The sequence below is a fragment of the Erpetoichthys calabaricus genome, chromosome 1 (genome assembly GCF_900747795.2).
Source record: "Erpetoichthys calabaricus chromosome 1, fErpCal1.3, whole genome shotgun sequence".
Classification (NCBI taxonomy): domain Eukaryota; kingdom Metazoa; phylum Chordata; class Cladistia; order Polypteriformes; family Polypteridae; genus Erpetoichthys; species Erpetoichthys calabaricus.
The window spans coordinates 36,667,522-36,690,723 of NC_041394.2; the positions used below are offsets into that span (position 1 = coordinate 36,667,522).

General features: G+C 40.9%; 1 protein-coding gene across 1 annotated transcript in view; it reads left to right on the top strand.

Annotated features, from left to right (window-relative positions):
• The window catches only part of LOC114648699 (B-cell linker protein-like), a 62,372-nt gene that overhangs the window by 25,869 nt on the left and 13,301 nt on the right, over positions 1-23,202 (top strand). Inside the window, exons 4-6 of the mRNA XM_028797882.2 lie at positions 3,952-3,986; positions 12,794-12,893; positions 17,837-17,877. Of these exons, the coding sequence (XP_028653715.2) occupies positions 3,952-3,986; positions 12,794-12,893; positions 17,837-17,877 (176 nt within the window). The remainder of the gene's footprint in view (positions 1-3,951; positions 3,987-12,793; positions 12,894-17,836; positions 17,878-23,202) is intronic.

Below are 23,202 nucleotides of genomic sequence, written 5' to 3' on the forward strand. Positions count from 1 at the left end.
ATATGACTTGCCTTATGGAAACCGTAGTATTTAAGCAGTGACATTAAGTTTATTGGATTAACAGAAAATATGCAATATGCATCATAACAAAATTAGACAGGTGCATAAATATGGGCACCCCAACAGAGATATTACATCAATACTTAGTTGAGCCTCCTTTTGCAAATATAACAGCCTCTAGATGCCTCCTATAGCCTTTGATGAGTGTCTGGATTCTGGATGGAGATATTTTTGACCATTCTTCCATACAAAATCTCTCCAGTTCAGTTAAATTTGATGGCTGCCGAGCATGGACAGCCTACTTCAAATCATCCCATTGATTTTCGATGATATTCAAGTCAGGGGACTGTGACGGCCATTCCATAACATTGTACTTCTCCCTCTGCATGAATGCCTTTGTAGATTTCGAACTGTGTTTTGGGTCATTTGGAATATCCAACCCTGCATAACTTCAACTTTGTGACTGATGCTTGAACATTATCCTGAAGAATTTGTTGATATTGGGTTGAATTCATCTGACCTTCGACTTTAACAAGAGCCCCAGTTCCTGAACTAGCCACACAGTCCCACAGCATGATGGAACCTCCACCAAATTTGACAGTAGGTAGCAGGTTTTTTTCTTGGAATGCGGTGTTCTTCTTCAGCCATGCAAAGTGCTTTTTGTTATGACCAAATAACTCAATTTTTGTCTCATCAGTCCAAAGCACTTTGTTCCAAAATGAATCTGGCTTGTCTAAATGAGCATTTGCATACAACAAGCGACTCTGTTTCTAGCGTGAGTGCAGAAAGGGCTTCTTTCTCATCATCCTGCCATCCAGATGTTCTTTGTGCAAATTGCACTGAATTGTAGAACGATGTACAGATACACCATCTGCAGCAAGATGTTCTTGCAGGTCTTTGCAGGTGATCTGTGGGTTGTCTGTAACCATTCTCACAATCCTGTGCATATGCCACTCCTGTATTTTTCTTGGCCTGCCAGACCTGCTGGGTTTAACAGCAACTGTGCCTGTGGCCTTCCATTTCCTGATTCCATTCCTTACAGTTGAAACTGACAGTTTAAACCTCTGAGATAGCTTTTTGTAGCCTTCCCCTAAACCATGAGACTGAACAATCTTTGTTTTCAGATCTTTGGAGAGTTGCTTTGAGGATCCCATGCTGTCACTCTTCAGAGGAGTGTCAAAGGGAAGCACAACTTGTAATTGACCACCTTAAATACCTTTTCTCATGATTGGACACAACTGTCTATGAAGTTCAAGGTTTAGCGAGCTAATCCAACCAATTTGGTGTTGTAAGTAATCAGCATTGAGCAGTGACAGGCATTCAAATCAGCAAAATAAATAGCCTTCCACGGAAATTCTTGTCACTTACTTAAAAAGAAAGGCACTTAGTTCCTCTCTTTTTTTTTCACTGGAAGCAGAAGGCCATTTATTTTGCTTTTTTTTTTGTTTCGTTGTGAATTCAATTCACATTAATCATTTTGCTATTCATTGGTTATTATGAGCTCATTGTAACATCACTACTCAGTGCATGGCTACTGTACATTACGAGTCATGGGAGATTTTTGCTAATTTTGAGCAACGGTGGCCATTTGTCAGTATATGTCTAGTAGAGTAAGAGGCCATCACTACACTGTGGCTGACAGTCACTACAAGGCGATTATGAGCTGAGTGACACCATTTTGTAGCATACGTTCAGTGAAATCCAAGGTCATTAGCCAATCAGCATGGGCAGTTTTCATGTATGAGCTGAATAAGATGCCTCATCAATGTGAATACAGTGAGCTGAGAGGTTATTAGAAGCTCAGTATGGTCAAAAGTCAGTCATTGTTATGAGTCTGGTGACATTACAGGTAATTATAAACTTACTGCAGCCACATGGCAGCATTGGTGTATAAAGTCAATAGCAGTTACAATTACTGTATGGTTTCAGGTCAGTACAAGCACAATGAAATGGATTGTTTTGAAGGTTACAGGTTTCTACAAGGGTATTAATGGAATACTCCACCCAAAAAATGTTATGTTTGTATGTGTTACTTACCCCTTATAGTTGGTAGTGATGTCAGATTAGTCAGGTTGGGGAGCATGCATTGGTACAGCACATTGACTCACCCACCCAAAAATGGAACCGCTCGATTGGCAACCCCCCAGGCAGACAGGCAGTCCAGTGCCAGAAATGACCATCTACATTTTTTCTGCCACAGTCAGGTGTTACATTGGCATTCCCTTGGGCTGGTCCAGCCACTTGGGTCCTCAGTAATTAGGATCCTGTGAGACGGATCACCCTCAGGGAATCACGCCACATGGCCGTAGCACCATAACTGACGCTCCCTCACAATGCAGGTAATGAGCCTCATTCGAGACTCCATGAGCAACCGCTCATTCCACACAAAGTCAAACCAGCGGTACCCAAGGACTCTCCGACAAGATACAGTACTGAAGGAATCCAGTCTTCATCTCAGGTCACTGGATAGTGATCACATTTTTTATGAGATAGGACTCTTGACCAATGAATGAGTGGGAAAGTCAGGTCGCATGTGAAGGGGTTTCTTGTTTGCAGATTTAACAAAGGTTTCGCAAATATACATGTGTTTTGCACATTGTGAGCATATGACTGGATGATTTGATGTATGGACAACTCTTGTATGCAACAAGAGTAATGTGAGATGTTTCTATGGAGGGTTTTGATATTTTCTGCTGCTGTCCAGGTTTGGTCATCATTGGGCCCTGTTCTATCAGAAACTTTGTTATCTCTGCTCTCCATAAAGATATGAGATTACTACCAAGCAACAAACTACAAGTAACATGCAAAAAATATCATCTGTAGGTTTTAAAGCCACAGGTCAGTATGATTCCCATGGTGATGAGCTCAGCCAGGTGTTGTTCAGTATAAGTCCAGTGAATCCACAGGACTTCATGGGTTTATTGTCACTGCAAGTTTACTAAGGTTAAGCTGCAGTATGAACTCAGGGAGGTCTTGTATCATTTTAAGCTTTGTTGATTCCAGTTCAGGATCAGTTGAGAACATTCTCATTAGTTTTCATGGTCATCATGGGTCCCGTAAGGCTGGTCAGTTTGATTTCACTCATTATGAGTCTGCATAAGTTACAGATGATTGTACTGTCAGTGAGGCCACTCTTTTAGCATGACCTCAAAAATTAGTCTTGAGTCCAGTGAGGTCAGAGGTCACTAGTTGGTTAAACTATTGCAGGGCTGATACTCACTAGGATTCTACTTAAATTACAGGTAATTACAAGCAAAGTGTGGCCAGTGTTTGTCAATATGAGTCTAATGAGGTCAGAGGTCAGTACCAGCTCAGCAAGTTTGACTCAGGAAGACTGATAGTCACTAGGAGTCTTGTGAAGTTACAGGCAATTACAAGTGAATGAGATCCCTTTTCATTGTATGCCCAGTGTCGCTCAAAGGTCATCAAATGATTTGGTGACATAGCCGGTCATCACGAATCTTGGAAGGCTGCAAGTCATTACAAATCTACTAAGGCCATACATCAGTGAGGACATAGCCCTCATGAGTCCAGTGAGAACAGAGGTCATCAGGCGCTCTGTAAGGTAATTGAACATTAAGAGTCCAGCTAGGCCAAAGGACATTTTGAGGCCAGTAAGGTCAGAATGAACTCCCTAAGGTAACTAGTCAATATGAGCCTAGGTTTATAGTAATCATGGACCAATATGGCTTCAATAAGGCTGATGGTCAGTTTGAAGTCCAGTAAGATCACAGATGACCCTCAGTTTAGACACTTGCTGTGTCTAGTAATTCTACAAATCTAATGTGAAGGTGAAGTTAAAACAAGTGAATGTACAGTGGCAGAGCTGACTTGGTGTCCAGGTGTCTATATGAAAATGCTCATTTAATAAATGATTATCACAGACTTGAGTTAAAGATACAAAGTCCACTCTACCGGACATTCTCAATCTGTCTTACTTATTCTTTACAGGCAAAGGCACCAGTGACTGGCCTGCAGAGGACTATGTAAGTGTTCACAAATGGGGCTTTGGTGACGGAAGAAGGAGGGGTCATGGGGTCCTTTGCCAAGGAACATAGAGGGGGAGCCTGGAGAGATCTGAGGGTTCTTTATAATCCTCTCTCTTGACAGGTTTTGGAAGAATTTGAGGAATTTGGGTCAAAACTCCAATGAATTCTACTCTTTGTATTTAACATTTCTACAGTTGCACATAACTGAGACATCTGATGTGCCGCTTCCTTACTTTAGTAGGTGACCTGTCCGAAGTAGAAGAGTGGCAAGGAGGGCACAATGTCAACTGGCCATATTTTAACAATAATATCAATCGGCATGCAGTGGTTTTGTGCGAATCAGATTAAAGTTGCATTGTTTACTGCATGTTTAAACTAATCTGTATTGTATATATGTACATTTTGAAATTGGTAAATATTGTAATTGTAATTTACAGTACACCAAGGGAACTTGTTACAACATTCTGAGCCTCCACTCAGTGAAGGAGCTATACACAAATAAATTGACTCGATCGACTGTATACTGTAGTATAAATGCAGGTTTTATTTTTTCTAAAGTTGTTTAAGTACTCAAATGAAGTCATCTGTACACAGTTAATCAGAGTTTGCAGATTGACCAGCAGGGTCAGGTTATCAAGCAGTAAAAGTGCACTTTTCTTTTCACATATGTTGGGTTATGTTTTCAAATCCTCCATTAACACTATATCATCATACTTTACAGCAAAAAAAGACACATTAAATTCAGTTGTGAAGAACGCTGTAGACTAAGACTACAATTGTGCTGGAATCTGTTTTGATATGTAATACGAGTGCCTCAAAGGATGTACAAGTGGTTTGCAGTTCTTTGCACAAAGCGACCTTCTAAACCAGTATCTCAGGATTGATGAAGAAGCCATTTGGTGCTGCCCCAGCTAAAGAGATAGGAGTCAAAATGACTAGCCAGGTTTCAAGAAGAAGACACAAATCAGATTTTGTACTTTACATAACATCAATTTACCAAAGCAGTTTTATTTTCATAAGAGCAAATGCTTAGCAAGCACCATTTTAAACTGCAAAGATGTTTTTGCACTGGTATTAAAATTTATTTTTTATTTTGAATTAAAGGACTCCTCTAACACAAAGAAGATATTTTTACTTTCTCAGAAAGTATTGTAATCATCCAAAAATTTGACCTTAAGATTTTGATGAATCTCAATGTTGTAGACCTCCCTGAGTCCGAAAATACCATTTTTGGAATTATGTCTGTGTGTCAGTCTGTGTGTGTGTGTGTGTGTGTGTGTGTGTGTGTGTGTGTGTGTGTGTGTGTGTGCATGTAAACACGATAACTTGAGTACACTTTCAGTTAGGTGAACCAAATTTTGCATACAAGTATTAGGTACAAAACGTAGATTTTTATTAACTTTTGAGCTATTTCTGCTACCTGGAAGCAGTACTTATTTATTCATGCAACTGCAGTGTCCGATTTGCTCAACTTTACTTTTATAATAATTATTCAATATATTATTAATTTGATTTGATTTATTGCTGGTGATTCTTTAATGTATGTAATATAAAAATATAATCATTGTCTTGCAGTTTACTCCTGAAATATCCATCCCCATATCTGAGTATATGAGAAAGTTTAGAGACCACTCCTAATTTTTTATATGTTACTTACCCCATGTAATTTTTAGTGCAGATGGCTACACACTAGGTTGACCCTAAAAAGTCATTGAACAGTATTTGTAAGTGAAAGGAATCTAACCCAGAAATATTTTTTTTTACATACTACTTACCCCATGTAGATTGTAGTGATTGCCAAGAAAACAAATATAATCTCAATGAATGAAGAATGGAGAGAACAAAATTTCTAAAATAATAGAAGTCTACGGCAAATAACATCAAAATGTCCACGAATAAAAAATCTCACTTTACTCACGTTGCATAGTTGACATGGTAAGCCATCAAATCGTATTATTACGGAAGCCGAGAAAAGACATGCAGTATCGTTATTTTTTTTACATTGTTTCCTCGAGATAAGACTAATTTTATCGAAATCTCGAGAAAACGAACTTTGTTTTCTTGAGATAACGGAATAATTTTATCGAGCTCCCGATAAAACAAAAGATCTTGTTTTCTCGATTTTATGAAATACTATCTCGGGGTCTTGTTCACGAGTGTGGGAAGAATGGAGCGTGAGATCGACAGGCAGATCGATGCGGCGTCCGCAGTGATGCGGGCTCAGCATCGGTCTGTCGTGGTGAAAAAGGAGCTGAGCCGCAAGGCGAAGCTCTCAATTTACCAGTCGATCTATGTTCCTACCCTCACCTATGGTCATGAGCTATGGGTAGTGACCGAAAGAACGAGATCGCGAATACAAGCGGCTGAAATGAGTTTCCTCCGCAGGGTGTCTGGGCTTTCCCTTAAAGATAGGGTGAGAAGCTCAGTCATCCGGGAGGGGCTCAGAGTAGAGCCGCTGCTCCTCCGCATCGAGAAGAGTCAGATGAGGTGGCTCGGGCATCTGATCAGGATGCCTCCTGGACGCCTCCCTGGTGAGGTGTTCCGGGCACGTCTAACCGGGAGGAGGCCCCAGGGAAGACCCAGGACACGCTGGAGGGACTATGTCTCTCGACTGGCCTGGGAACGCCTTGGGATTCTCCCGGAGGAGCTAGAAGAAGTGGCCGGGGAGAGGGAAGTCTGGGCATCTCTGCTCAAGCTGCTGCCCCCGCGACCCGACCTCGGATAAGCGGGAGACAATGGATGGATGGACTTGTATTTAATTTTCAATGTTTTGCTTATTGAAGCCACAAAAGATCTTGTTTTCTCGATTTTATGAAATACTTGTATTTAATTTTCAATGTTTTGCTTATTGAAGCCACGCCTTATTTGAAGAAGAGCAGAACCGTATTGATCAGCGCGACACATTTTTGTTCAATCAAGGGCTGACGCCGGCCAAAATATGTTTATGCCATAGTTTCGAAAATAATAACGTTTAGTGTCTGCCATTTAAGAAGACGGTTAGCAAGGCTTCAGCTGTATAGACGTCGCAATCTAAGCAAGCCTGATGCCAGGAGTAAAGGTTAAGTTTCATTTTCTCGAGATCACGATAAATTATTCCGTTATCTCGAGAAAACAAAATTCGAGATCTCAATACTAAAGCCGAACACACTCAGATGCTATTGACCGTTTAAATTGCTCTCCCTTACGGAAGCCGAGAGAGGACGTGCAATATCATTATTTTTTTTATTGTTTCCTCGAGATAACGGACTAATTTTATCGAGATCTTGAGAAAACGAACTTTGTTTTCTCGAGATAACGAAATAATTTTATCGAGATCTCAATAAAACAAAAGATCTTGTTTTCTCGAAATTATGAAATAAGTGCATCTAACGTTTAATGTTTAGCTTATTGAAGCCACGTCCTGTTTGAAATGGCAGAAGAGCAGAACTATATTGATCAGCGTGTTACATTTTTGTTCAATCAAGGGCTGTTGCAGGCTGAAATATGTTTATGAAGACGCTTAGCAAGGCTCCAGCTGTATAGGCGTTCGCAATCTAAGTGAGTCTGATGCCAGGAGCAAAGATTAAGTTTCGTTTTCTCAGGATCCTGATAAAATTATTCTGTTATCTCAAGAAAACAAATTTTCGTTTTCACGACATCTCGATAAAATTATTCCGTTATCTCGAGAAAACAAAGTTGAGATCTCGATAAAATTAGTCTGTTATCTCAAGGAGACAATTTAAAAAAAAATAACGATATTGCACGTCCTCTGACAGCTTCCGCATTCCATTTTCGTTGTTGTTGTTGTTCAGTGCTGGTCACCAGATATGCCCATTATATAACTAATTTTATTAAACAAAGATTAACATTTTTTTGGCTATTGTTACAATGGGGGTAACATTACACTGTATTTTTTTGTGGAGTGTTCCTTATATAATACTGTCCTGCTAAGAAATAGTATGGTGAACCCAATGTGGGTCTCTCTATTGGCAGCTCAAAGTATAGTCGACATGTAAACTCCTCTTCCGTATTTTATCTCAGAGTCTGTTTGTCAGTAAACATGAATTCAGGTTTGAGCGTGCAGGTTCTGCATTGATACCACCCTGACGTAGATCCCAGCTCAAGACTTCACAGCAGTACTAACCACTGTGACTTATTTGATTTTATTTTTTTTTTTTAAGTTTCCCTAGTTGTTCTCCCCGTGTCTGCGTGGGTTTCCTCCGGGTGCTCTGGTTTCCTCCCACAGTCCAAAGACATGCAGGTTAGGTGGATTGGCGATTCTAAATTGGCCCTAGTGTGTCCTTGGTGTGTGGGTGTGTGTTTGTATGTATCCTGCGGTGGGTTGGCACCCTGCCTTGTGCCCTGTGTTGGCTGGGATTGGCTCCAGCAGACCCCCGTGACCCTGTATTCGGATTCAGCGGGTTGGAAAATGGATGGATGGATGGATGGAAGTTTCCCTAGTAAAACAGATCTTTCAAAAAATAAATGAAATACACAATAGCAGTCAGTAGAGGCTCTCTCTCAGAAAAGAAAAAAAATCAGAAGCTGAGCGATGAGTTAGGTGTTATTTACATGATACAGACAGCTAGCCAACCTGCACCAACCTGCACCAGCGTGGCCGTCACAGTGGAGCCATTGTGTCAGTCAGACAAAGTGGAAACTATGCAAATGATGAGGGCACAAAGTGAGGATTGTTTGGGAAGACTCCAGCAAGTGCACATCACAAAGACACAGAGACGCACTCCAAAGCTCATGGTCTGCATTTGGTGATCAGCTGAGACCTCACAGAGCCCATCTGGTTCAAGGGTCTTACATGTCAGGTGTTCTGACAGACAAAGGGGTGAGCAATCAATGTATAAGATATTGCCATATTTTTCATGATAATGTGTCATTCATACACAGAGGATACGTACTGTGCTTTTTTTCTACTTTTTGCTCCTTGCACAGAAGTGACAACCTATGCTGTGCAGCAGTGGTGATGTTTGTGATGCACCATCTGTTGGAATGAAAAAAAATGTGCTTTAATACTTTTAAGCACAGAAAATGGAAAAAGGCTGAGAGAAAAATGGGACAAACCCAATTTAATATTGGAAGGAAAATGTAGGGTCTCTAAAGCATTGCAGGCTTTGATTAAAGTTACTCGAGCAAAAACTAGTAAGCTTCTTCCCACTCATGACCCTCAGTGGCACAGTCCTTGACTCCACTGGCAGCACGTTTGTAAGATATTGGTGAAGGTGGGAGTGGCAGATGGAGTTAGCCAAGGTGTAGTGATGAGTTTCGTGAAATCGACACTAAATTTTATCTTGCAATTCACAATTTTGAAATGCAAAACTTGCAAAAGAGTTTTTTTTTTGTGTTTTAAAATTTTTTGAGTGGAAAACAAGGACCAGTGCTCCCTAAAGCCACTTATATATCTTCATGTAACCCATAACCCAATGGTGACATCAATTCTATGTCTGACACCCAGTCACATCACTGTACAGGAGTGCAGGAGGGACGTTTTTTAAAAATGTGACAAGCTGCATATTTTCTATACAAATATACACTAAAACGCACCATTGTGTACATTACTGTGTTTTCTCCGGTCACCTAAGAACTGTCTTATCCATGTTCAGGATACGTGCGCCTCAACTGGTGGGCTTTCTTTAAATGCCAAATGTCAGGCAGACGTATGCAGAATTAATATATGAAAATACTTCTGGATGGTAGAAAAAATGCCTTTCTTTTTGTGTGAATAGCACAAATTTCACTGGAAGCCAAATGTAATTTATTTTGCAAATTTTTTTGCCAAGTAGAAGCATTGAGTTTCACTGCAAATTCATATTTATGCAAATCATTTTGGTCATCTCTAATAAAGCCAGTGTCACATTTCACAACTTGTAGTTGGAGGCAGTGTTTAAATGATACTCTGTTTATGGCGATACAGTGACATTCGATTAAATCCATGGGAGCGTTCCCCCCGTGAAGAATTCTCAAGAGGTGCCGGTGCCCACTGCTACGCTAAGAAAAGGAGCCATTCCACTTCAAGCACTGGTTGGAGGAGATGTTGAGCTTGGCAATTGTGGGTGCTGATCTTGTGACCTTTTTTATTCATTCAGTTTCCACCACCTATATGAGAACAGGGTCACAGGGGCAACAGTCTGAGCAGCAAGGCCCATCTTGGTAGCACTGTGATCACTACCGCCAAAGGAGCTCTGTTACATTTTTGAGTTGAATGACCTATCATATCTGATGGTGAATTCTGGCAGGAGTTTGTAGTGTGGAAGAAACTATTAACATAAATACAACATATACTAGCTGTGTGTGGTCTTTGGGACAAAAAAGCAACCCAAAGACTCCCTAACACTTTTAGTATATTGGTGAACTTGCAGAGGCGTCAGCTAAGTGGGCCAGGAACGCTTGTATCTAGTCCAGGATGGATATGTAGTCGAGTGCAGCTGTAGCACAAACAGAGCGGGACAGGCTGGAACCTGGCTCAGACAAAAGTATGGGAGCTCGTTGTGTGAACGTATAACATGCATGTACCACAAATCTGAGTTTGTCTGCTTGGGTTGAATGAGAAATGAGGTGCATGCAAGCGCTGAAAAAATGTAAAAGTGCAGGCATGTGCCATCTCACCAAATCCAAGTCACATTTGTATAAGCTGCTATGTCTTCCATGGAATTAACACCAACTTCAGTGGCTGTGGTTGAGCGAGAACAGAGCAGGCAGCTCCACACTCACACATGTCTTTTGTTTATATATGTCTAATAAATCTATATATATATATATACTGTATATATATATTTATATATACATGTGTGTGTGTGTGTGTGTGTGTGTGTGTGTGTGTGTGTGTGTGTGTGTGTGTGTGTGATACAATATCTACCAAATAATACAAAGAGTACATGACACAAGTTTGGCCTTTATTGGGGATCATCAGGTGTACAAACTCTTACATCCCCATACAGTGATTGAATCTCAGACGTGATTCACAATCTGATTATTTGGGTGGTTACATACCAGGCTCTATCTATCTATCCATTATACAGTGCCTTATCTATCTATCTATCTATCTATCTATCTATCTATCTATCTATCTATCTATCTATCTAATTTACAATTTGTGCTCTGAGTTTGGCGTTTTTTACTTATTTATAAATTGGGTTGATATATTAAGAATAAGTGGGATTGGAGGGTGGAAACAATGGGAGGGATTAGATAAATATATATATATGAATTTTTTATTCCAAGAACAATATGAATATGTAATGGTTTGAAACTAAATATTCATCATTAGGAATGTGTGTACATGTTTTCTGTAAGACTTAAGATTGAGTTTGGTTTACTGTTTTGATTTATTCCTGTGTTTATTCAATAAAGTTTGGTTTTAAAAATAAAAAAAATATCTATCTATCTATCTATCTATCTATCTATCTATCTATCTATCTATCTATCTATCTTATATAGTGCCTTTCACACTATCTATCTATCTATCTATCTATCTATCTATCTATCTATCTATCTATATTATATAGTGCCTTTCACACTATCTATCTATCTATCTATCTATCTATCTATCTATCTATCTATCTATCTATCTATCTATCTATCTATCTATCTATCTATCTATCTATCTTATATAGTGCCTTTCACACTATCTATCTATCTATCTATCTATCTATCTATCTATCTATCTATCTATCTATCTATCTATCTATCTATCTATCTATCTATCTGTAGATTTTGTCACATGTGCCCGGTATTAGACTGCTCAAATTGTTTTTTCACCTTTTCTATGACAAACAACAAACCCCCTTCTCAAATATACACCACAATGACTAAAAAGAAAGAAAGCTAAAAACAAAGACAATGTATAAGTTGGCAAAAGACCAGAAAAGCAGCCTTAACCCTTTACATACTCTGAGCGAGTCTGAGGCAGTTGCCGCATGTTTCCGTGAGACCCCCAGTGACTCCGTCTGACCAGCCTGTGATGGGTTTGATTTTGTCTTACATCAGAGAGGAGGACTTCTGTGGATGTGAGAGTTGACAGCCAGTGATCAATCAGCAACAAGTACATTGCATATCATATAGTGCAGCAATGAAGGATAAAGAATATGGGTGTTTTGGACCTGATGAACAGAAATGAGACATCTGCATCTGATGTCACATGTTTTACGTAACTCAACAGAGTGAAAAAAAGAAGAAAGGACAGAGATTGCGGCTGAGCTCACCATACCTGGAACTCCTTCACACAAGTACTGGTTTCCTTTGGGCACCACATTAATGCCTGTCAGTAAAAGGGGTGAGCTTGCAGTACTTTAGAAATAAGAATCAGTGCTAGAAAGTCATCAGAGATTCGTCTAATTTGACAGGCCTACCCTGTGATTCTACTCATGCTCAGGTGACAAGATCAGCATCTGCAGTTGCCAAGTCTGAATTCCCCTCTGGCTAGAAGTCATGTAAAGTAACATCGGCTTTATGTAATGTGTAATGTGTGAGTATTCCTGGTCTTAATATCAACAGTACTCAGATACTTGCACTTGATTTCCACAAAAAGAAAATTTCTGGGATGGTTTGAGCCAAGGGTTTCTCTGATTAAGTGTGAAGGATGGACATATTTGCCTAGAGAGAGATGATTTCAACTTAACTGCAATAAAAAGGCAGTGAACTACAATATATCACAAGAGTGAATTGTAATATTAATATGGTATATTAGATAATATTATAAAATTGGAAGATTATCATTATTTTGGTTCAAATATTAGAGTAATATTTTATTATTGCATCCCTGGCAATTTCCATCCCTATTGTGTGCTAATATATATTCTGCTTTTGTTGTATAGGATGAGGATGATGATGGTGACACCTATGAACCTCCTCCATCTGAGAGACAAACAATGAAAATGGCCCTTCCAACATCAGAGGAAGACAACATCTACCTGGGTGAGAAAGAAGCTCAAGCTGGGGCAGTACAGGGAATGGAGAAAGAGAGATGGGTGGGGCAGTGTCAAAACCAAAAGAAGGGCAGTCTGGGTAAATCCCCCACCCTCTATTCATCCCCTGTCTCTGAATGGCTAATTATCTCTCTCACCGCTTCACCACCTAAATGCTAATGTGTGTCAAGTGTACTGGTGCCAGAACGGCCGCCATTGCATCGCCCAGGTGGATGCTGCACATTGGTGGTGGGTGAAGTGGTTCTCACTATCTAGGTAAAGCATTTTGCATGTCCAGAAAATTGCTACATAGATGAAACTATCAGGCAAACACAGAGTGGCAAGGTGAGTGAGAAATAAAGATGAAGATAAGCAAAGAGCAAAGGTGGAATACAGAAGGGGAAAACTTGTTGGTAGAGGTGTGACCAGAACATCATGTGTGGGTGGGCATTTGGCTTGTCTAGGGGGGCAAAGAATATCCATCCATCCACCCCCATTTTTGTAGGGGGTCAAATAATAATAACAACATAGTTTTATATAACATATAAAAGCAAAAATTGTGGCATAAATCATAACCTATTGTTCAATAAAATTAACAGAGGCAATGGAACTTGTATTATTATTTTTTGTGAACAAATATAGAACTCCATCTACAAGGTAAATATCAATAAAGTCAAATGTATACAACATATGAGAGCAAGAACAGAAACGTGGCTTATTGTAGTCATGGGAGGCTATAGGACATCAGTCTCCAGCGTTTAACCAGGATATTATCTACAGGACCAGTCTGCGGTTACTCTTGGCAAATTCTGAAATAAATTCATTCATGTCTAGATTTTCTGTGATGTTTTTCTCATGTGCCAGAATGACTACATTTCTCTTCCTTGAATGCAGCATTGTTCGGCGGAGTGGAGTGAGAATGCGGTTCAAAGTAGAGAAAGAGCTTTTGCATGCAGCTGAAGACACACCAATGATGAGTGCTGTGATGCAGACATGGCTCTGACGTGCGGGATACTAGACGCGTGTTTGTGGAAGCCGCCATCGTCTTTTTGTAGAGCTTTTTTCCAATTAGTGTAGCCGTGTTTGGTGAATATGTCCTCACGGTCCGAATTGGAAACACTAAATTTGTGGCAGGCAAAGCAAAAGCTGCCATCACGGACAACAGAATATTCAAGCCATGGTCGAGACTGATACCAGCTTGCACTAAAACATCTGAGTGTCTTTCCGAATTACGCGCTTGGGATAATTAATTAGAATGGGCCGGGATGAGCTATCCATATTTAAGTCAAGCTGACCGGACTGTATATTTTGTTGAAGGCAGAGGTTTGGAGTACCCGACACGGGCACAGAGCTGGAGGATTGTGTAGGCTTATCTACATCTTTTGGAGTTTCAGTTCCCGACGTGGGTGCGCTGTGCTCCGTGTTAGTAGCAGCGGTGCTGGGCTCAACTGTGGAGCCAGCAGCTTGTGGAGGGACAGAAGTTGAAGATGTCTGCTTTTTAATAAGCCACCTATGCATAGCCTTTGGTCTTACTAACCAGAAAATAAAAGAAGAATGGAACATATACGCTGTTTTAATTAAAGAATGCGGTCAACAGGTTCAAAACGTGCTGCAAAATGTGCGGCGAAGTGAACTGTGAGCAGCACGGTACCTATGTAGTAGAGGAGACACTGACGGATACGCCCCAAATTCAAACGGGCCAATTGGAAAGCAAGTCAGTTTTGAAAATCAAATGTTATTCCTCTCCAGAGTTTTCATTGGACAGACAGAGCATTTTGCAGGGGGGGCACGGCTTGTCTCACCCCAGCACACCTCATGGTCACGCCTCAGCTTGTTGGTAGAGTAGGGTTGGAGGCAAGTCAAGTGAAGCAGAAATAATGAGATCAGTAGGAAGAATGATGTACTGATTGAGAGACTGGCTGGCATGAAAACCTGCAGCCATGGGAGTCCCCATAATCAGTAGTGTGGGTAAAAAGTGTGGAAATGAGAGATGGGTTTAAGTAAAGGAATAGGTCAGGGAAAGGAAATGAGGATGATGGGCAGGAGCAGGGCCAGGGAGAAGAAGATGGATATCTGAGTGATGGGGTGAGGCCCAAACAAGCAAGGGAGATGAGTAGAGTAGAGTGTGCAGGAATCAGCGGGGATACAAGAGAAAAGTTAAAGGAGAGCAGAGTCGGGTCTGGGATGAGGTTCAGTGACGGAATAGAAGTATGGTATGCAGGACAGAGAAGAGCCAAAGTCCGTGTTGTGCTCAGAGGTCTGAGTGAAGGGTACAAGGTGAGGGTCTAGAGGCCAAGTCAATGAGGAAGACAAAGAGAGAGGTAGGGGCTGGAACAGAATATACACAGCAATGGCTCTGAATGACAGATGCTAAGGTAATAGTTTTGGGTCATGATGAAACTGTGGAGAGAGGTAATACTGAATCAACGAGGCCAAAATAGAGGAGAAGTGATTTAGTTAACAGTGATGAGGACAACGTACAAGCTAAGGGTCAACTTTGGGGTAGAAAGGTCAAGTAAAAGAGTAGAAGTCTGAGGTAAAGGATCATAAACACATGGTTGAGGCAAAACCATTGTCAACATACATTATTTGGCCAAAAGTCTGTGGTCTCCTGATTGCCACACCGATATGAGCTTGGCAGACATCCCATTCCAAGGCTTTCTACAAGATATTGGAGTGTGTCTGTGGAAATTTGTTCTCGTTCAGCCAAAAGAACATTTGCGAGGTCAGGTTGGGATTTTGCATGAGAAAACCAGGCTCCCAATTCATCCCAAAAGTGTTCAATAGGTTTGACGTCAGTGCTGTGTACAGGCCTCATGTCTTTATGGACCTGGCTTTGTGCACATGCTGGAACAGAAAAGGACCTTCCCTAAACTGTTTACACAAAGCTGGATGTGCACAATCGTCTGAAATGTCTTTGTATGCTGTGGCATTAATAGTACCCTTCACCTGAAACAGAGGGCCTAACCAAACCCTGAAAGACAACCCCAGACCATTTGTCATCCTCCACCAAACTTTACACCAGGCAGTATGCAGTCTTGAAGGTAGTGTTCTCCTGGTCTCCACCAGACGCAGGTTCATCCATCAGACTGCCAGATAGTGAAGCGTGAGTCGCCACTCCAGAGAACACACTGCCACTGCTTCAGAGTCCAATGGTGGCCTCCTTTACACCATTCCAGAGTCAGTTTGGAACTGTTGTGAGTGATGGAACAACAGCTCTGAAGTTTTTACATGCTATGCGCTTTGGCACTCAGCGGTCCCACTCTGCGAGTTTCCATGGTCTTCCACTTCATGGCTGAGCTGCTGTGCTCCTGGAAACTTCCACTTCACAATAATAGCACTTACAGCTGACCTGGACCAGCCCAGAAGAGGAGAATTTTCTCATAGTTGTGGCAAAGATGGCATCTTTTAACAGTGTCATGTTTAAAGTCACTGAGCTCTTCAGTACGGCCCATTCTGCTGCCCGTGTTTGTCAATGGAGATTGCATGGCTATGTCCCTGATTTTATGGCCGGAGCAGCTGAGCTCAATAATTTGGATTGGCATCCATATGTTTTTGGCCTTGTAGCTTAAACAGTGAGGGTCTGTACTCTACAGGGAGGATTTCAGGGTGGACGGAGGCAGAAGATAAGGTAGGGTCTTAGTAAAGTGGCAGGGCAAAAGTATTACAGGAAAAAGGGGGATGATGGAGGACAGAGATTGAGTCGGTGCAAAGGGATGAGGTCTTCCTAGCCTATCAGACATATGGAGATATAGAGGGGTCTAGGTAAAGGAGCTGGAGGCAAGGTTGGAGAGAAGGAAACCTGGACATGGCGAGGACAAAGAGAGTGTGGTTGTGCAAACTACAGGCATTGCTTTGGTTAAGGGTTACAGACAAGATGGTGGTCTATGTAAAATGTCAAACTTTACATAGAAAGGGAGTTTGCAATTCCAGGTGTGACCAAGTAACAGACCGAGGGCACTAAAAGGAGTGTTTGGGCACTAGCCTGGTGACCCTGTTTAATTGATAAATCAATAATTAAGCAAGCAGGGCCCAGGCAACAAAAGAAAGGTATATGGTTCAGCCTTGCACAAAAATGATCAAGTAAGCATCTTTCAGCATAATCTGTGTCTTCATTGAGATTCAGGTTCAAGTGAACAGCATCTTCTGGAAGACACCCCTTCTTCTTCTTTAAGCTACCAAGTAGTGTGGTGGACAGTAGGACTTTAGGGACTTTCAAAACTCAACTTGATGTTATTGTGGAAGAAGTTCTAATGTTCTAATTATGGTGTCTAAGATGGAAGGGGAGGGGCCATCTCTGCCAGTGTGGGTGGAGTCAGGCATCCTTGGAGGCTTTCTTGTTGGAGCGATGGTGAGAAGTGAAGATACAGTTATCCTGGTATTGCTTACCTCGTCAGGGCCAGGAAGGTGGCATCCAGGGGCACATGCATGACAAAGGATAGGATCCAGTGGCGTAGCTAGGGTGGGGCAAGGGGGGGCATCTGTTCCCGGGCGCAGCATCCAGGGGGCGCCAAATTTCCCTTCCCCATTGCATTTTGGCAAACAGGAGGGGGCGCGAAATCTTCAGTTGTCCCCAGGCGCTGAAAACCCTAGCTATGCCTCTGATATGATCAGTAGCAGAAAGAGTCTGAGTTTAGATGAACATTACAGAGAGAAGTCCAGATAAAGCAGCATAGGTCAAAGATGGAAAGATGGTCTTGGCAAAAGGAGAGACAGACCTATGGAGTGCATGTCCAGAGTATATAAAGAAGGATTTTAGTGCAAAGTGGCTAAAGAGTCACAATCAGACACAAGAAGGAAAAATACAATCCAGAGACATAGTGCAGGGCAGCCTGAGCCGAATCGGAGATAAATTAGGAAGACCGTGTATATTCTTGGCTCAATTATGGCTAGCAGTTGATTGGAAGAATGTTCTTTTGCTGGTGTAAATTTTCATCTCCATTTTTCTTCCAGACACATTGGATCCAAGCAAGCCCCCGCCTCGTCTTCCAAAGGTAACTAACTGTCCTCTCTGTGTCTTCATTGTGATGCACTGCAGATGGGATGAGGAGAATTTTCTTTCTGTGGTACTGGTACCAGCACTGTTAGCACGAAAATGGCATTGGATGATGTTTTAATGTCGCTCAATAAATGTGGAAAACCAGATGTGTCTGTTACACAGAATAAGTCAAAAATAACCCATATTGAATTGCACCACCAAGTTTTCACACAATTTCTTAGGCACAATGGAGTCCGATTCTGGTTAGCGTATCATGTGCAAAGGTCCACCTCAAATGAAACATCTGTGACACGTATTAAAGGCTTATCCTGCTTAAAAACTTAAAGCACACACAGAGAAGGAGGTCTAATAGCAAATGAAAAAGACTAACCTGACCTTCCAGAATCACCTCTGAGCAGCTACAAAGTAATTTGGGCTCACTGAAGTGGAGCACCTTAGATTAACCCAGCAGAGTGAAATGACTGAGGTGGTCTCAATAAAGTAGGCTTTATTAATTGTATTTCTGCATGACTTTCAAGAACATTGGCTTTGAGAATTGATTCCAGTATATATCTGGACTGGTTTCAGAAGTGGAGTATATTTAAACATTGTAACCACAAGGAGGCGCCACTGAGTCCCAAATCCACAGGCATAATAACTCCCCAAACTGACTTGTGCTCCAATGAAGGGTTTTTAATGAGCCCCAACACCTTCATTACATGAATAATAACAAAAAACACACCAAGCACAATCCTCCTGCTGCTTCCTCCAAGAGTGTAGCCCACTGCCTCCAGACTCTGACTCGGCCCTGTGTGGCAGTGGGCTTCCTGTTATGCTGGGCCAGGGAATGCTTCTGGTGGCATTCTGTCTCCTTTAGGGAGCACTTCTGGGCCATAGACAAAGTAGGGTGGTCCTCCCCCAGCAGCACCCTCTGCAATTCAGGAAAACAGGATGGTTTGATGTCCTGCCTCCTTAAGTGTTACATTTATCCTGTCCATTTGAGCAGAATATTTGTTGTAATGTGATACAATTTGGGAAGAAAAGGCATTTTGATGTTCACTGTCCTTTTACGATTAAGTTCATTTTTGTTTGTGTGAACAAAAAAATGAAATAAAATATAAAATGTTAAACTTAAAATCCACGACACGAAAGAAAGAAAGAAAGAAAGAAAGAAAGAAAGAAAGAAAGAAAGAAAGAAAGAAAGAAAGAAAGAAAGAAAGAAAGAAAGAAAGAAAGCCTTGGAAAGAGTATTTGAGCAATAAATTATTTGTTTTCTGCAACGCCCCTTGCAGGTCACAGTATATGTGAGATTCCCATTACAATAGAATTCCTGAAGTAAATGCCGTATGATGCATTTCTTAAATGTTTCTTTGCATGGTAGAGGTTCTCATCTGTTTTTTAAACGAACATAGAAAATGATGGCAGTATAATGGACCATTCAAATAATTCCTAATGAAGATAGTTTTAGAAAATCCATGCATATTTATCCATCCATCCATCCATCCATTATCCAACCCGCTATATCCTAACTACAGGGTCACAGGGGGTCTGCTGGAGCCAATCCCAGCTAACGCAGGGCACAAGGCAGGGAACAAACCCTGGGTAGGGCGCCAGCCCACCGCAGGACACACACACACACACACACACACACACATACCAAGCACACACTATCACCAACCAACCTAACCTGCATGTTTTTATGATTATATATTTTTCTCAGAAATGTGAAGCAAAATGACACCTTTGAGTAGAATAATTGTTAGATCGAAGTTAAACATCAAAAGAATCCCCATTGACAGTCCATTTTTTTTCAAGTGTCTGGCTCTTAAGCTAATAACAAAATCCGGTCCTGTCTCACTTATTGTTGTCTATCGTCCCCCGAAATACAATGCGTCTTTTTTATCTGATCTGACTGAACTATTAACCCACTTAAGTTCACTTTCCCAGAGAGTCATTCTTCTTGGCAATTTCAACATCCATATTGACATTACTACATCTAAACTGAGAAATGAATTCCTATCCTTACTGGACTGTTCTGACTTGACACAACATGCTGATTTTCCCACCCACTCTGGTTGTCATATGCTGCACCTGATCTACACATCTGGACTATCTGTTGCCAACACTTACAGCACTGATTTGTGACTCTCTGACCATAAAGCAGTGCTTTTCACTGTAAACATCAAATTTCTTTCCAAAACCTTAAAAATATCTGTCCCTCTGTTCTTGCTGGATCCATTTCTGATCTTTTACTGTCTTTACTTATTCCATCAACACTAGATAGTCTTATTGACCACTATAACACAGCCCTTCATTCAGCACTCGATAAAACAGCTCCATTAAAACATAGAGAGGTTTCCTTTAAGTGTTCAGCTCCTTGGTATAATTCAGAGCTACAGTCTATGAAAGCAACTGGCCAACGCCTTGAGAGAATGTCACATAAGTCTGGCCTCACCGTTCACATCCAGGCTTTCTCTGACCATCAAAGGGCTTACAGAGATGAACTAACTGCAGCCAAGAACACACATTATGGCAGAATAATAGAAAGTGGCCATGATAACCCAAGGGTTTTGTTTTCTGTAGTTAATAAATTACTTCAACCTTCATCTGGCCCAATTACTTCTTCTACTGAAGTCTGTGAAAAATTCCTCCACTTTTTCCACAATAAAATTATAAAGATCTAAATAATTCAACTAACATAAATCCATCATCCATTATATCCTTCCCTGTCTTCCTACCCCATCCAGCTCCTTCTCTAAATTTTCACCAGTCACATCGGCATTTGTTAATGACCTGCTTTGTAAGATGAGGCCGACTACTTGTGTACTGGACCCCATCCCCACCACACTTCTTAAATCCTGCCTTCATGCCATAATCCCGACTGTTACGACAATAATCAATACATCTCTCGACACTGGGTTTGTGCCAGCCACTTTTAAAATTGCTTCTGTAACCCCCATGTTAAAAAAGTCTGGTCTTGATGGTGACGATCTTAACAATTTTCGGCCTGTTTCCCACTTACCTTTTCTGTCAAAAGTTCTTGAGCGTGTTGTAGCCTCCCAACTCACCAATTACCTAACCTCTAATAATTTAATAGAACCCTTTCAGTCTGGTGTCAGGGTGCGGCACAGCTGTGAAACTGCTCTTCTTCGGGTAACCAATGATTTGCTTATGGCAACAGACAATGAACAAACCAGCATATTAATTCTGTTAGATACATGCTGGGTATCTCTGGCACTGCCCTCCAGTGGTTCAAGTCCTATCTGACTGATAGGCAAGAGTTTGTTAGTCTTGGCAACAGCAGATCCAGCTCAGCGCCAGTCACACAAGGAGTTCCTCAGGGCTCTGTCCTTGGTCCTCTGCTTTTCTGTATTTATATGCTTCCCCTTGGCCATATTATCCGTAGTTATGGACTGGGTTATCATTTTTATTCAGATGACACTCAACTCTACTTCAATGTTAAAAGTGGAACTTCATCAGAGCTTTCTCAGCTCACAACCTGCCTTAGTGAAATTAAAACCTGGATGGAGCAGAACTCTTTAAAATTAAATTGCAATAAAACTGAACTCCTGCAAATTGGGACTAAAATGCAACTTAATAAAATGAGCTCCTTCCCAGTCCATCTTGGCGGTGATCTCATCAGATCTGCCTCTACTGTAAAAAATCTTGGTGTCATTTTTGATTCCTCCCTCACTTATTCCGCCCACATAAATCACATTAAGAAACTTTCTTACTTTCACCTCCGTAACATATCCCGTGTTCGCTCCTTCCTCTTCTTTTCTAACACTGAGAAACTTGTCCATGCTTTTATCACATCCCGCATCGATTATTGTAATTCCCTACTGGCAGGTGCCCCTTCTAATCTTATATCACAGCTCCAGCTTATTCAAAACTCAGCTGCAAGAGTCCTTACTCGAACCAGCAGCAGCGAGCACATCACACCCATCCTGCTCCGTCTCCACTGGCTCCCTGTGTCCTACAGAATCGAATATAAAATCCTACTAATAACCTACAAAGCTTTAAATAACCTCGCACCAAACTACATCAGTGACCTTCTCCATCACTATGTGCCTGCCCGCCCACTAAGGTCCTCTGATTCTGGTAATCTTGTTGTGCCCCTCACTAATCTACACTCCATGGGTGACAGGGCCTTCAGCTGTATAGCGCCCAGACTCTGGAATGACCTACCAAAATTAATCAGGTCAGCTGACTCCATGAATTCTTTTAAAAAACAACTCAAAACTCATCTGTTCAGGAAGGCTTTTAGCTCTACTTAACTTTATTACCCTTCTCTCAGTTTACTTCTCTGTCAAGATGCTAATGTAACCTGTATGTGTGTGCGAGACCATCAATTATGTTGTCTGTTTCTTTTTCAGAATTTACTGTCTTAATCTTCTTTATTTATTATCTGGTTTGTACAATGCTATATACTGTATACCCTGCCGTTCTTTATTATATTCAAGTGCCTTGAGCATGGGAAAGGCGCTATATAAATAAAATGTATTATTATTATTATTATTTATTATTTACTACACCTATGTAAAGCATGAAATTTGTACCTAATACCAATAAAATGAATTCTCGCTCACATCACTGCGGAGAAGTGCAGTGCGTTTGTAACATGTTGCATGTTTTTCGCTGGAAAATTCAATACCCAGAAAATCACCAGTGCCAAATATTAAGTTTGACTGCCAATTCAGTTACATGCAAGTCATTTCACTTAAATGATTTCAAAATAAATATTTCCACTAAATAAAACTAACTTCTGGGGCAGCACACATCTTTATTTTTTACCACAAGCTTCTCTCTATGTGCTTTTGTTGTGCTATGGGCTGGTAACTGATCATCTTCTACAACGTATGATTTTGTGAAGTGTTCTCTTTCTAAGCTGCTCCCAGAGAAGCACAGTACTTAACATTTTCTAAAAATGATGTAATACAGTATCTATGAAGTTTCTTAAATATTTCCAAAAAAAATTAAAGCATATCTATATTCAAATTAATCCAAAGTAACTAAACTAATCCCCAAGGATGAGATTCTAATACTGCAGTCAGTAAGTAGATTTTCTAAACTGGTCCCAATACAGAAGAATTCCTGAACTGGTCCCAGTATGATTGATTTTCTAAATGGGCCTATAAATATGTAGCATCTGATCTAATTCTAGTAAGTTTTTTAACCCGACCAACTATGTAATATATAAAATATACAGGGTAAGACAGAGATTCTGCGAGAGTCGTAATACTGTACATCCATTAAGGTATAGGTAGAGTAATTCCTTTTCCAGTAAGGCTGAGCTTAACTAAATTGCTCCCAGTATATTGACTTTTCTAAACTGGTCCTA